At 41.6% G+C, this 16,195-nt stretch overlaps 1 protein-coding gene across 3 annotated transcripts; it reads left to right on the plus strand.

The window, feature by feature from the left end:
* The first annotated feature begins 1,507 nt into the window (after positions 1–1,507).
* LOC142472184 (ficolin-1-B-like) lies at positions 1,508–15,757 on the plus strand. Of its 3 annotated transcripts, none has more exons than XM_075579050.1 (9): positions 1,508–1,667; positions 2,747–2,860; positions 3,367–3,420; positions 5,415–5,450; positions 6,319–6,354; positions 6,978–7,105; positions 8,103–8,232; positions 10,598–10,732; positions 15,033–15,757. In XM_075579050.1, exons 1-9 carry the CDS (start codon positions 1,586–1,588, stop codon positions 15,284–15,286), a joined length of 969 nt encoding a protein of 322 aa, XP_075435165.1. In that variant the 5' UTR covers positions 1,508–1,585; the 3' UTR covers positions 15,287–15,757. The 3 variants fall into 3 exon arrangements, with proteins under 3 accessions (XP_075435165.1, XP_075435167.1, XP_075435166.1); XM_075579052.1 differs by lacking the exon at positions 15,033–15,757 and adding an exon at positions 12,988–13,088; XM_075579051.1 differs by lacking the exon at positions 6,319–6,354.
* Positions 15,758–16,195: the final 438 nt, after the last annotated feature.

Raw genomic sequence — 16,195 nt, forward strand, 5'->3', positions numbered from 1 at the left:
GCATGTTGCCAAGGAGTGACTCCGCCATTTCCTTCTCCATTCCCATTCACGGCATGGCTAAAATCTATCACTTCCTCCTCCATAATATTTTATCCATGGTGGCTATTCATTCCCTTTTGTAATTCATGTTTCCTAGGTAGTTGGCTTATCTGTGGCATGCACATAGGCACAGTGTGTATCATTGTCAGAGGGATTTATTTCCCTAACCGGAGTCACTTCACTCCTATTGGTTCCTCCATAATATTGCCAAGATACGCCCTTTCCTCTGTCAATACAATGCTAACACTTCACATTTTTTGTAATTAGCAAATGGAACAACTGAAAAAAATACTGTGCTTAGAACTGGAGACGGGTGAAACGGTCAAAATCCGTTTCACGGAATTTCCCGAGCTTTCCATCCAAAATCCGTTCCGCCATTTAAAATCCGTCGGCAGATTGCCCCCAGTTTCAATCCATGCGGATTCATCAAGAGCCGCCATTGGATATGACCCGCTGGTGGATTGTTCTAATCCAATACACGGATTCCCCAATACGCTGGAGGATGTTAAGAATCCAATCTTCGTGCGAACGCTTAAACTATGGATTGGGTTCTTAAAATCCACCAGGGGGTGGCAGGATCCACGGATTGGGTTATCAATGACAAAAAAAATTCAAACGGAAAAGGCAAATCGCCGTTTTTGAGATTGATCAACGGACCTAAGGAACCGACCGATCGAGGTAGATCCAAACCTGCCAAAAAAAGTCCTTCTTTACTAAGCACAAAGCTTAACGGTTCTTTGTGTTGATACACTGAGGTTTACAGCCTGATACCTGCCCTATGACCTACCTCTGACACCTAACATTCTGATACGGATAATAGATGGAGAATCTTTTACCACTGACCTTGAAGATGTAGAGTTTATTTCCACTCTTATTTATCGCCTTTAGGTGCTCTTTATACGTTTGCTTCCCTTTGTGTTCCCCATTCAATGTATTGTAAGGAGACAAGGATACGATTAGAGCTAAAAGGTTCTAAGGTTTTGTACACTAGGATTTCATGTACCAATAACTCTGATGTTGGTCAATGAAAATATATCACAACTTGACAAATACACACTTCTCCAACGTTAACATGGCTACTAGAACTTAGCATACACACCAAGGGGTTTTTACACTGCCCTCTCCTCCATAAATGCACATACTTAATAATATGTTCTGTATCTAGAGAAAATAACTCATAGCAACATTTCCTTTTCAGAGGAAGAATATTGATCCCTCTCTCCCCTCATTCCCTGGAATTGGATGGTGAAGGAAGCTTCCCTAGTCCATGATGTTATTTCATGCTGAGTTCACTCCTGCTACATAGCACTACAGTATATGGCAATGCATTGCCGAAACCCATAGGGTTAAGAGAGCTGCCAGCAAATGGACCGTTTCTGATGGTGTAATATAGATTGCTAAACACCAGAACATTTGTCAAGTAAGTTAGGACATAAATATTGTGAAACAAAACTAAGAGACTGAAGATTTTAGGAAGCATGACAGATATAATTTAAAAAAGCCACAGGTTCCAGTAAAGTGTCTACAAGTGACACTTGGACCAGCCATGGGAGGACATGCTCAGAATTTCCTGCGTCTGCTCCTTTGGATGACTGCAATACTCTGCTATGCCGAGGACACCTGCCCAGGTGCGTATGACACAGACCTGCATCCTAGTGACTCGCAATACATACCAGCAGAGATAGGCATAACCAGGTGTGTAATATCAGAACACACCAGAATCTCACAGTCCAAAGACAAAACCCAAACTTATTTTTTTTAGAACCAAAACCAGGACACTCGGTCATGTGCCCCTCTTCAGGTGTTTCCCACCATACAGTAACTTCTTCAATTATTTTATGTATTTGAGTTATATTATTTTACTTTCCGGATTGATTTTATGACTTGATACTTATTTTAAGCATTTGTAATGCTTTATTTTGCTATTTTAGCATTTTCCTGCCCATTTTGATTAGCCCCCCCTCCCCCCCCCCCAAAAGTGTAAAAGAAATCAGGCAAAGCGACTACCGACTTGTTCCTCAAATTCTATTGTTGCTATAGATACATTTGTGACACAGTCCAATAACAGCTGTATCAACTGTTAAACAGTTTAATAACCCTCCACGAGTGGTCTGAGTGTTCGATAACTGAAGATCCCGGACATTGGGGGAAAAAAAAAAGTATAAAAATAAATCAGGAAAAAACATTTGAAAACCAACTGCAATCGATTACTTCATAAAGAACATTCTCAGCACATTCTCTAATCTAATTATTTCTGATTCAGTGGAAGATGAGAGAGAATTAATGGGAGATTCTGAATTCATGGCCGTGGACCAGAATCTCTATGCTGCCTGGTCACATGTAGGTGTAAGGGACAAAGTGAATGGGCCATATATTTCTCATTGTGTTTCAGTATCTGATGCAAATTTGGTAGGTTATAGTTACCATCCCCTGTCTGTATTGTTAGGTTAAGTAGCCTCAGTTGATCTATTGTTATAAAGGATCTTTCTTTGTTCCTGTATTACATTGTTTTGGGATGCAAAGACTCGATAAACGCTACCGTACATTACCTGGCAGAGTGTGGAATATAATATATTGGTCAAGTCACTGGAAGGGTCATATCTAATATTTCAATGGTCTCTCCCCACTAGGGTGGGGTGTGCATTGGTTTAATGGGGCGTTTTTTTCACAAGTTCCCAGTTTAAACGTTTCCCGCTTCTTACCACAGACGTGAAGGTCATTGGGGTCGGGGATTCAGACAAGCTGGCCATTCTGCGAGGATGTCCTGGGATTCCCGGAGCACCAGGACAACTGGGTCAGCCAGGACCTGCAGGAACTAAAGGTAACACTTACTAGGTTTACGTTGTGCACACACGCCCATACAGCAGAGTACTGCAATGACTGGTTGCAAACTATTTTACATGCTGAATGTACTGTATCTTTAACATGGCTTTTTCATGCAGTCAGCTGGTATTTTGTCACTAAAATGGTTTCAGTTTTGTGAAGCTAAACAATGTCTAGCAAGTTAACTTGGCATGAAATTAAGGTGGCAATTGCTGTTTGTGTTGTGTCCACATTAAAATGAATTTGAAGCAACAGGTGACAGTGTGCTCATTTGCATGTGATTACCCAGAATCCCTATCTGCAGTGGAAGCACTGTATGCTAGGAGATGATGGGGAAACGCAGGGTGGCAGACCTGTCTGAGATGTGCATGTGCTCACACGTGATATATGTATTTGCTGTTCGTGTTGCAAACCTAACCCTTCCACTGCCAGGTAAGCAACGCGTTGCAAAGGGTTAAAATTAAAATGCGACTCTTTAACCTGCTTTCTGCCTGGTGTTTTCAGGAGAAAAGGGGTTACCCGGGATTCCTGGAAAGATGGGACCCCCAGGAATGAAAGGTAAACTTAAACAATACAGCACAATCCATACTACACACCGCACAGTTAAGCAGCCATCCAACCAACGGGGCGCAGAGTATATCAGCAATCCCAGAAAATAAAACCCCCCTTTACATGTGTTGTAGCTGTTTAGCAATAGCCCAGAGGTTTGGCCTATTGAAGGAAAGCGAGTCTGACACACAGACGTTTCTCATAGTACAGTATACACTATCTCAGCCAGGTCAAGACCCCGCCGCACACTATTATATATTTGTTTGTGTCAATCGGAGAGCCACTGGGAAAGTGACCAAGGACACTATGATAAGCAAAGAAGTCCCAACGCACATCCAATAGGAGTGCCGAAACATTTCAGTCCTGCATCCGCCTCACGGTAACCCATCTCAGCAGGTCCCACACTATCTACTTTATACTGTGTCTTTTGTATTGTGTTTGCTTATCTTCTTCAAACTAACCCCAATCTGCATAAAATGCCTGAAACCCTCTCCCACCTTAAACCTTTCTCACTGACTGCCCCACACCTCTGGAATGCCCTTCCCCTCAGTACTAGCACCTTCTCTCTCCACCTTTAAGACCCACCTTAAAATCCACCGCCTTAACGAAGCATATGAGTACCTCCGAGGCTGATGCTATACATCTCGTATATAAACCTTGGCCCCTCGCAGACACAATTACCAGAACACTTTCCTACTGTCTCTGTACGTTCTTCCTACGCACCACTTAGATTGTAAGCTCTTTGGGGCAGGAACGCATTTTCCTTAATGTTACTTTTATGTCTGAAGCACTTCTTCCCAGTATGTGTTATTTATTATTAATATTACGCCACGTGTGTTACTGCTGTGAAGCGCTATGTACATTAATGGCGCTATATAAATTAAGATATACATACATTAAAACACAAACCTTGCTGGTTCATGATTGCACAGTCTCATCACATTACTCAGTCTCTCGCTTAATGTGGTCTCTTATGGGGGTCTTACAGTCCAAAGCCGATATAAATGTTTCCAAGTCCATCTAAAAGCATATGTGACATTACTTAAATTATCACTTCATGTCAGCCCACTGTACTTCATTGAAAACAACTTCATTGAAAACAAAAAGTGATGCAATGTGCAGTGATGCAGAGTATTGTTATAAAGCTCTGATCCAACGAATCTGCTAATGAAAAATTACACGAGAACCGACACGAAACCAATCAAATGAAACATACTGTATAGCCCCATAGGCCTGCGCCTGCGCCTGCGCCTGCGACCACAACAGAGAAAGCATCAATTAATGACTTATAGGGGCTATTCATTAAACTGCTAAAGGGTCAATTGGGACCTCCAGGTCATGTTAATGTAAGTGTTTTGCGGTGGTGTCTGATCTGCACTTTAAAGCTGCAGTTCAAGCAATATCCAACGTTTTTTTATTTTATTTTAAATAAATCAGTTCTGCACTATGAGAAAATACTTGTAGCATTAAAAATAAATATATATTAAAGGCATATTTAATGTTTCTAATGTAACAAGCATTTTTGTTTCTATAGAAACCATTTACAAAGTCACACCCCCTTCCTCTTCTGAGACAGGCTCTGTCTCTTGAGCCCTGCCCTCTCTCTAGCAGTGCACCAATGGTATCTAGTAACTGCCTGGTCACATGGTCTTCCACACAGAACTTTGCATCGTGGGTACTGTTTTGCAGCAATAACTGAATTTAATAACCCTGAGCAAAGCGATCGATTACGAGAGAACGGATCAATCTGCAACTTAGCTAATCACTTGTCAGTGTGCAGATTGTATTGATGCACATATTGATTGGGGAGGGGGGGGGATTTTTAACGGGAGCTTGAACTGCAGCTTTAAGGAATAACCCACATACACTCTGTCCTTGGTAATGCAGCATTACATGCTGTAGTAACAGACACATGGATCTCCCATACTGCAAAATACAACAGATCACAGAAGGGACTCAAGTATGGTGTTAGATACTTTCTCTTTTCCTTTTTATTCCCATAGGAGAAAAAGGAGAAACAGGAACGAAAGGACTAAAAGGTAAAAAAATATATATATTTTAAAGACTCCCCTACTGCCACACAGCAAGGTCGTTGTTTAAAGCTCATGTCTGATCTCCATTCAACAAACTACCAAGTTGCAACAACAAGGCAGTGTAATTATGCAGAGGTTGAGGTGTTAGCCAGTACAGCATGTGCGGTGCGTCAGTCTCGGAGGGCAAAATAAGAACACGTAGCAATAAAACACAACCACTGTGAATGCGCTGATAATAATGTATGTTAGTTATATAATTAATATGCGTTGCAACGATACATATTTCAAACAGAGCGGAGACTATATAGTCTTAATAAAGCGTATTAGAATCGTAAAAAGGAAAACATATAGAATAAAGTCCCAAATATAAATGTCCACAAAAGAAACAAATGGTGATTAACATATGATATAATCCTAGACAAAAAAAACTGTTAAAAACAAAAAGCTAGTGAAATATAGTATTATATAGTAGTACTGTATGTAGTATTTTTTATAAAGCACCAGAGCTGGGTCCAAAGTTCTAGAAACTCGCTGATCTAGGAGAAAGTGGACAGCGGGAAAATCCGGTGTAAAGGCTTCTGTCACTTAAATCTCCAGAAAATGGTCAGTTTATCAATTCGCCTGCGTCTGCAGCTTCCTAATAAGTCATATAAGAGAAGAGTGATCTTGTACTTTGTCAGGCTCTGAACATTAGATTGTAAGTTCTGGAGACAAAGATTCATAGTGCCTGCAAAACCTTGTACACCTTTACATATACTGGTAACTGTGTGACAAGAAATAACCAATTTTTAAAAAAAGCACGGACTGAATCCTCCGAGACATCCATTTCTACCTTCCGATTTACAATATCAGACTTTATCTTATCCCTTTACAGGAGACAAAGGAGACCCGTGTGTGCAGGCACAGGGAAGTAAGTCATTTCTGTTCTCTGGAGTGTCTCCCCACTAGAGATGTGCCAAACCTTCGCCCCCAGGTCGCCAACGTCCAAAACGTGACTTTTTCCAGCTGGAAATAAATTGCGACCGTGACAGATTTTCAAGAAATGAATTGAGTATCAAGTCCCAGACCTGCTGTTTTGCCACATTTTGAACGCAATTTGGACTGTTTCACTAGAACGTTTGGTACCATAAAGTTCTAGACCAGTTTCCACTGGTTCAGTGAACTTTTAGAAAGTTTGCTTAAAACTGCTGCAAATCGAATCTCTGCAGGTTCCAATATCTCTAGTTCTCCAGCTGTGGTTTGATGCAAGAGTTATATTCACCTACAGTGTTACAGTATATAATCAGGTGTAGATACAGTATAAAGATCACTATTTACTTAGCAGTGCTTTTCCATTGGCTATAATGTGGCTTCTGCCTCTGAAAGGGGTTTTGTGGACCAGCACCGCTTAGTCAATATGAAGTACGATACTTGCCCCCTTCCCAATTCAATATGGTGAAACACCGACTAAGCCGTAGGTAACATGGCATCAGGTTTCATTGACTTTAACAGAACAAAGTTAATGTATCATTAACTGCACGCTTTCATCCCCAGCTGCAAAGAACTGTAAGGAGCTGCTGGACCAGGAAGCCTCTCTGAACGGCTGGTACACGATATGTCCCGGTGGTATGGCGCCTTTCACAGTGCTGTGCGACATGGAAACTGACGGAGGAGGATGGATCGTAAGTTGGAACTTGGGAAACGGGTTGTAAATTATTCCTGCTCTGAGATGAGCGCTTCCTAAAATATGTATTCTGCATCCTTTTCCATGGATGGTGTTCCTGAATTATAAATAACGCCCTTTCAAGGACATTAGTGTATGTCACACAGTGAGGATGCTACAGTGAGGGTAGCATAGAAAGATCTGTCTGTGATGATACTGTGTATTGTAATGGGATGATTAGGCATCAGAAATTAATGTGTGATGGGGTGCTGCACATTGGGCATCAGCGGAGGAAAACGTGTGACTTTATGGGTAATACACATTGGGTAAAGGGATGAGTTGCCTGTGAAGATACTACACGTTGGTTAACAGGAGGAAATGTATGAGTGATGGTCACTGTGGCAGCGTCATTCTATCAGGGTGAGAGCTGTGATTGAGGAAAGGTAAAGTATAAAGGTCAGAGAGATCTGTGGCCTAGATCCACACAGCTCAGTTAAATCAGGGCTTACAAACATGATGTTTTGTTTCCGGAGTTAACATGGTATCCCCAAAGCTAATTAAATGCAATAATAACGTTTGTACTATACCTCATTATCCAAGAAATCAGCTGCGGCTCTATATTTGCACCCCGTGCCCTGTTGCCCAGGATAAATGTGAGCAAGGATTTCGAAATATCAAAACTACAAACCCACAATGTATCTGTATTACTCAACCACATGGAATGGGACAGTACCAAACTGATAACATGCCAGCTGACCTCAAAACAAAAGCATCAAAGACAACTGGGAAGTTGTAACAGGTTAAGCCAGTGTTTCCCAACTCCAGTCCTCAGGGAACCCCAACAGGCCAGGTCTTAAGGATATCCCTGCTCCAGCACAGGTGGCTCAGTCAAAATGACTGAGCCGCTGATTTACCCACCTGTGCTGGAGCAGGGATATCCTTAAGACCTGACCTGTTGGGGTTCCCCGAGGACTGGAGTTGGGAAACACAGGGTTAAGATAACCCTTTGCTCTCAGGTGTTTCAGAGACGCTTGGACGGTTCGGTGGATTTTTTCCGGGACTGGAATTCCTACAAGAGAGGGTTTGGCAATCAAGTGAGCGAGTTCTGGCTGGGGAACGAGAACATTCACCTCCTCACGTCCACAGGTAAAAGTTGCCGTTTGTACTAATCCACTCAAATCTGCTTTCAAGCTCTATTGGAAGGGTTTGTAATGCCTTCTTGCGCCCTTCCTTTTTCATTCTTATTACGGACGTCACTGCCAAATCTTAGCAGCGGTTTTTCGATTTGAGAGAAACATTTTTACAAGGTAATGTTTGCAGACACACTGGAATGTTTTCTAAGAAATCCCTTATTACCCTGTCCATCCATGTTAGGGCAACTCTGAAATTCCTGCTGAAATCCAACATCATGTAGGTATCATTCCTTAACTAGAAAAAAAGAACCAAAAGTTCCAATACCAGTGTTCTAAGGCTCTAGGGTTCACAGACGATATCCAGGTGTCTTCACTTATATAGGACACTAGCTGAGAGACCCGGCGTTGCCCGGGATGTGAATACCTAATAATTGTTGGGTGGGGGTGTGAATGTTGGGTTAATGACTGGGTGGGTGGGTTACTGTCTTAGTTATATTGTTATAACATTTATAAATATAAGCATGAATGGTTATGCATATGAAAAGTCAATAATACTCCCAGATCGGTGGTGAACCTTAATAATTGCACCAAGAGGTGATGTCTATAAAAGGCCACCAAAAATGGCAGATGTAGACCCCCTCACAACAAAGATAACACCTCCTGGAGTTAGACTCGAGCAATATCTTTTAAGAATAGAGAATAAAATATAAATTGTGTAATCGCATCCAATTTACTCATAACCATGGTGTTTGGTGTCCGGACGTAGCGTGCCCCAAGCTTGCAGTCAAATACTGTAAGTGGAATCCCACGGTGGGAAGAATAAGCGGTGCGCGGCTTAAATACAAAAAATAGAGGCTGGATCGCTCAAAAAATATATAAAAAAATGTTATTGGGCTATTTGAAACATGATTTCATCTTGTTGCAAATAGCCCAATAAATATTTTTAATACATTTTGTGAGCAACGTGGCCTCCATTTTTTGCCTTGAAGCCGTTCCCCGCTTATTCTTCTCCCATGGGATTCTACTTCCGATAATTCCTTAAGGAACCTTGAACTCCATGGAGTTTCAGGTTATGCGTTCTGGATCTTCATTTGAAAAGCTGTTACCCATATCTCACCACGGCACCGCCATTACAAATGTCAAGGTGTTATGTACCGGAGGGCTGTCATTTTATTGCAAATCCAATCTGTGTTGCTAAGTGGGGATGAGGTTTGTAGAAAGGCAAATTCACACAAAAACACAGAAATGTCCAACTAGCAGCGCTAGACTGATAACAGCTCAGCACTCAATAAGTAAGTATAGATATGGAATAAAGTATCTGTTGTCTAAATTTAGCATAGGTTGAACTTGATGGACGTACGTCTTTTTTCAACCTCATCTACTATGTAACTACTATGTTACTATGTAACTATGTAATCCCCACAAGCTTCTGTTTTGTGAAAGTGTCAGCTGGAATGCAGTTGGGGAAGTGTCTGAATGCAGCCATAAAGATGTTAGATTTCTTCTGTATAGATATACAAATGATGCCGTGTAGCAACCAAGGGGTTAACCTGTACAAGGTGAACTTCTTTGCTCTTGGCAGTGAGGAAGTTAGTTTTTTGGTCAGCATGCTGAAAATGATTAAAAAACACAAATAAGTTACATTCTACTACTTAATGAAAGTAAATCACTGTTGGATTGTTTGGGAGCACCTGTACAAGCAGGACGGGCAAATGTATTTATTGTGGGGGCAAACGACTAGAAAGAGAAAATGGACATAGATATTCAGGTGTGAAACTTGGACATTCGATTCAGCTTGGGGAAACCCAAACATCTGATAACAAGGCTTCACTTGGTAAAGTATAGGTTTTCGTTTTGATTCCCCTTTTATTTTATAACGTGTCCTCTGCCATATCACTGTACGTAATTTTTGCCATGGGGTAGGGGGCATGACTTGAATTTCCATGAGGTAGTGTCCAGTCAGCAATGTTGCACCTTATTGGACAGACAATTTCTTCAGCGTGCCGGTCTCCTCTAGGACAGAGATACAAAGACGAGCTCTACTCAAGTTCATAATCCAATTCTCCAATTAATGTCACAGCCAAGAACAGTGGAAAGACAACGTTTCAGGGCCCATATGAACCTTTCATCAGGAATTTCCATGAGGTGCTGTCCAATCAGCACTATTGCACCATAATGAACAACGCTATCATAGTCAAGTGGTGTTTCTGTGTCTAATATGCGTCCGTTTTGTGAAGTTGTGTAAAAGCCTCAAACATCTCTAGTTGCAAAATCTAAACTAGCTACAACCCCGTAGCCCTTTATATTCTTATATTTCCACCACTGAGAGCCGGTGACAAGGATTACTTGATTTTTCTTCCTTCGTTCGGTCCTTACAGGTACTTTCCAGCTCCGCATTGACTTGACAGACTTCGACAACAATCAAACTTATGCCGCGTACAGCAGCTTCCGAATGGCAGGAGAGTCGGAGAACTACACGCTGAGTTTAGGAAGCTTCACTGGAGGAAATACAGGTAATGTGTCACTCAACAGAATCAGTGGGTGCATTGTGTTAACAGGGGGTAAAGCTGGTAGGATGTTATGCATTTGAGGGATAATGAGGCGAGGGCTGGCCAAAGTCTTCATACAGAATTATTAATCATTTTTAAAACTATGAACTACAGTTTGTATGCGCCTTGAAAGCGTGTGCACATTGGTGCTGTATTGCTTGCTATAAAAAAAAAAAACAAGAACAGAATAGGGGCTAACTATTGTATCCCCAATTTGCCTCTTTTTTGCTTAAACTTTTGAAAATTCGCATTAAATGTTCGATAGAACTTAGTCGAGATTGATCAATTGAAGCAACATTTGAAACAAAATGTTTGCATTTTGCCAGGGAAAAATATACCTTGAAATATAGAGAGAAACGTATTTTAGTAGCGTACTCGTACACCTGCCAAATACTCCTCTATACAACAGCTCAAGAGATGCATCTGAACACCTCTGAGATACATGGGAAATATACCAATATAAAATTTGAATATTCAAATTACCGTAGCTTATGTCTCTGTTTCTCCCGGCTCTCCAAAATCCCTGTTTCAGGGTCAAGATCTAGCAGGGTCGTGACATTTTGCAGAATCATGCAGCATCCAACACAGAATTACAGTCCTGTAAACTTGGTGAAAAATCTCTCTCAAAAAAAAAACTTTCCCCTCTACAACAGATCAGTGAACACACCTGGGTGTAATTTTTTCGAAAGTTTGAGAAAAACCGCAGAGTTTGCCAGGTTCACACGTCTCTAATGAAACAGGGAACTAGGATGGAGCAAGAACGACCTTTATAGAGTTGCATGTGTGACGGAGGCTCCCAGTTGGAAAAGTAGCGTGTAAAGCTGCAGCACATTTACATGTAAAACAAAACCCATTTAAAGTAAAGCATGATCAGCCTTTATCTCACACTGTGCCCCCCACGCAAGTCATTGCTGAGCCTCTTTAGTACCGTATCAACCGCATCTTCTGCCACCATTTCTTTGTGATACTGGTCCTATCTGCAGGAAGAGGACTCAGCTGGGAGCAAACACGTGTTTTTTTTTTTCATGGAGCAGAACTGCATGGTTTGGGTAACAGGGCCAGAGTTTTGCCGTCAGACGACTGATCAAAACACCCCGGTTCGGACTCTGGCTGGTATTACGAGTAACAAAAGTCAAGAAGCCCCAGTGCTACAATATGACACATTATATTGATAAAATTCTTTGACCAAAGTGCTACAAGCTTGCAAACTGCACCAAGATGCCCCCTTACCTGCAAGTCCTAACATTACCTGCAAACGTTCTCTTTACCTCTCTGATGGAGGAAAACGTCTTGATAGACTGGTCATTCACAGCTGCATCACAGGACCTGCTATTTACAGTATGCTTTGGCCAAAGAATTGAACTAAACAACCCTCACTTATGAAAAGGCAAACAGATATGTATTTAACTATATAACTTGTCACATTGGATGCAGCATTGGGACGTCTTGTCTTTTGTTATATACATGAGGTCACATTCCTAGTAGCACTGCATTGGACACAAATATATATACTGTGTGTTTCTGAGCTAGAGGGGACTGTGTGTGTTGGTATTTATGAGTGCTTGACCAGGTCATTTTAAAATCAGGCCTGATGGAGATGAGTGGCTACTGAAAGAGTAAATAGATGAAAAAAAGCAAAAGTTTAACACTAAAGAATTCATTGCATATTAACTCAGACGGGCATCCGACCACTAAATCCGTACGTGTAACCCATTCCCTGCAACAGGGGCAGCGCCTTGCAAACACATGTGATCCTGGCCCCTCGGTTATCCACAGGTGCATAGTGAGTTGTGGTTATAGCCGCCGGTATCGGAGTATCCAGGTAATGGGTGCTGCTCCCCTACAATCTGTTTTGTAACTCTGGGTGGAGGGTGTCGCCCAGTAAATACCGTGGCAATGCACTTCTTGGAGTGCAACATCCATGTGTGAATCCTCTCACTAGGATGCATTCCACATCTTTTCAGCAGCAAACACACACCAGGGGCCATGGCCTATTCAAGTCAATGGGCTACAAGGTGTCTTCCAGCATCAGAACCTTATCATGGCAGAAGATGTTGAGTTATTATGGGCTCACACTTTGGCATTGTACAAACACCTGCAGTTCTTGTGATGGCCACTTGGTGTCAGACATGCTCTTTGGATCTGCTATTTCCCAGTGGATAGATTTGTTTCCATGTCTTCGCTAATCTTTCTATTTTATCACTTTGTTTTCATCACAGATCACCGATACATTGTGTACAACTCTACCTGTCATATTTCTAGTCCCATTTACACCGCCATAAGAGAGGAACCTTCTAATTAAAATACAACAGAAATGACACTTGCAGTCTTGCAGATTTTGGAAATCTAAACATAGGAATTATTGCAGAATAAGGGTGATTGAGAAACTGGAAAGACCAATCACATTATCAATGTAGTATCTTATCTCCAATGAGATGCCTTTTACACATCCCAAGCAGAATTACATTCTTTGATTGCTTTAGCCACACCACCTCTGCTGAAGGGCTGTTCCGTGTATCTATAACTCTTTAAGCAAAAAGTTGCTTGCGAAAGACGTTTTCACCCATCATTGAAACTCAGGGAGTGTTGGTAATACAGACATTAGGTAAAGTGTATTAACACGGTATGTCATTTCTGTCCCTCTATCGCCATCATTTGACATTGCAAACGCAGCTACCTACCGGTGTTGGGTTTATCCGGATGAAAACCGATGTTACATAAATTCTTAACAAAACACAAAAGGGAGGGAAAATAGAACTTCACACTCCTCTATAGTGTTCTCTGAAGCAATGGTTTTCAACCCCATTTTTGGATAATCGCAGACACACCGGATTTTAGGCACGAGCAAAGGAATGCAGGGTCGGACTGAAACAGGCAGGCGTACCGACTCACTTCCCGCGATCTCTCGAGGTTAGAGCAGCCGTGTCCCAGACACAGAGGAGAAAGGGGAGCAGCGTTAGCACCCACAAACTGGAGGAGTTGAAGGGGGGCGGGGGGTGGTAAGGTTTCAGTCAAATTCCCCGGTGGGCCCTAGATGTCTCAGTCCGAGACTGTAAGAATGCAGTTAGACTATAGAAAGAATGTCTTCTTTTCCTCAAAATCATGGCCTAGCTTGGACCAAAGAATCGGACAGATTATGGGTAAACTATTTTAACAATGAAATCCCGTCTCACTCCGTTCTGTATATTTAGAATAAGTACGGCTAATTCTATTTGCAGAATGATCACAGTGCATAGTAAGTACGCAGTTATCCTATTAAGTGATTTCAGCCTCTTCACCAGCACTGGGGCATGCCAAGACTGCGATTATAGTCAACAGCTCCGTCAGGTCTGCAGGTGCACTGTTGAATACTATGGGCTGCTGAACTTAATAAACAGTGTTCTCCATATAACACCTTTTCGACCGTCTTCGTACAAATGGCCCTTTTTGGGCCATTCAAGGAATGTTGTAGTAAAGTTTATTCTGGCACAAAAGGTGTTTTATTGAGTAACGACACCTGGTAAATATGGCCATGTATGGCCTATTCACTTGAATTGGGTGGTAATACGTCGTCCACCATGAAAGGTGTCATGAAGTAGCACTATTTCATAAATATGGTCCTCAATCTCACTTTTTGAAGGTCCATGCTCACCTAGATTGAACATTGAATCAATATGTCATCTTATGACCTCAAAATATTTGTACTTTGATGGAATTAATGTGTGAAGTAAAGTAGTATCTTTAGCAATGAACGTTCTATATACTAGATATCTGTGTTGCTATGGGTGCTTAGCCCGTACTTGTACACATCTATTTGATCTATATCAATATCAGATCTATTTGACTATTTTATGCATTTGATGACCATTTAACGTTTTGCTATTTAACTGTGCAGTTTACTGATTGCTATTACTACCTGGTAACCCATCTATACAAGGATTGAGCCCAGCAAGGAAAAGTAGTAACTCAGCGGTAATGTAACCGTCCTGGAAATGAGTACATCTGATTTAAATTGTAGTATCAGCTCCTTGTGACCTTAGAAACATAGCAATATCTCCTTGTGCATCAGTCACTCAAAAAATGTTTTTCAGGGCAGGATTTGTAACTTCCATGTGCAAGAATTGTTCTTTATTATTGCTAATGTCATACTGTAGGACATCCAAACTTCTACTGAGAGCAGAACTTCAGACCTTTTGCAGATCTGGTCATAGTTGATGAGGTTGAGGGGTTAACCATTTTGCTTGGTTATTCCATTAAATATATTTTATAATCCTGTCTCATTAAGGTGACTCCTTCTCCTACCACAATAATGCAAAGTTTTCAACCAAAGACCGGGACCATGATACATCCGCAACAAGCAGCTGTGCACAAGACTACAAAGGTGCCTGGTGGTATAAAGAGTGTCATGTTTCCAACCTCAACGGGCAGTATCTGAACGGCACACACAGTAGCTACGCCAATGGCATTAATTGGTTGTATGGAAAAGGGCATTACTACTCATACAAGGTATCAGAAATGAAGTTACGACCAGAGTCCTAGTAATTCGGGTAGGTGGAAGCTGTAAGTCGTGGAAAAGCATCAACAAATAACCTCAGCTCAGGGGATCCTTCACCTACATGTGACCTTGGAAAGTTATCTTCATTGAGACTCGAGCGACTTCCTGTTTTAAGATTACCAGGGACTGGCCCAGCCAACCAGAGTTCCTCATTTTACAACCGTAGATTCCCTATGGGTGAATGCGCTCAGCCACATGGCTAATGAGAGATGCTAACCTTGTCCCTTGTAATGATGATCACACTTTCCGTGTATGATGTGCAGAGACGGAAGATATTCATGGAACGTCGATGCACAAACTTAATGTAATGTACAGTGGCAGCTAAAAATGATCCAGGCTTTACATGCACTTCAGCAGTTGTGCGAGCCTTTGTTTATGTGAGACATGCTGTATGCTTCTAGATGGTCAGGAAATGGCTTAAATGCATAATAAAGTGAAGGTGAATTCTGAACAAATGTCTCTAGACCAAGGCAATTTTGGCGCACAATTGATACACATGAGGTCCTTTCTAAGTTGTCACTTCGCATCAATGTGTTTAGACATATTTTTTATTTTTTACTGGATTGAAACCATTGGGTCCTCCAAAGTTGATCCATGCCTTTTTCAGTTCTGCACCTTCTGGGATCTTACCAGTGAAGTTACTAGTAATGACCTCAGTTTTTTAAATGATTTAAATGGCCATCTAATAGGAAGACACAACGAATGATGTGGCGGCTTCCTATTGGGCTGAAATTTGGCAGCCGTTCTCTTCCCCTTAGATGGAGATTTAAGATCGGTAACTTCACTGGTAAGTAACTCTGGATCTAGAGATGAGAATAGCATGGTTCAGCTCAAAAAAGACCCCCCCCCCCCACCCTAACCTCACCCTGTTAAAAAAAAAAAAAAGAGTCATC

Source organism: Ascaphus truei, chromosome 21 (genome assembly GCF_040206685.1).
Source record: "Ascaphus truei isolate aAscTru1 chromosome 21, aAscTru1.hap1, whole genome shotgun sequence".
Classification (NCBI taxonomy): domain Eukaryota; kingdom Metazoa; phylum Chordata; class Amphibia; order Anura; family Ascaphidae; genus Ascaphus; species Ascaphus truei.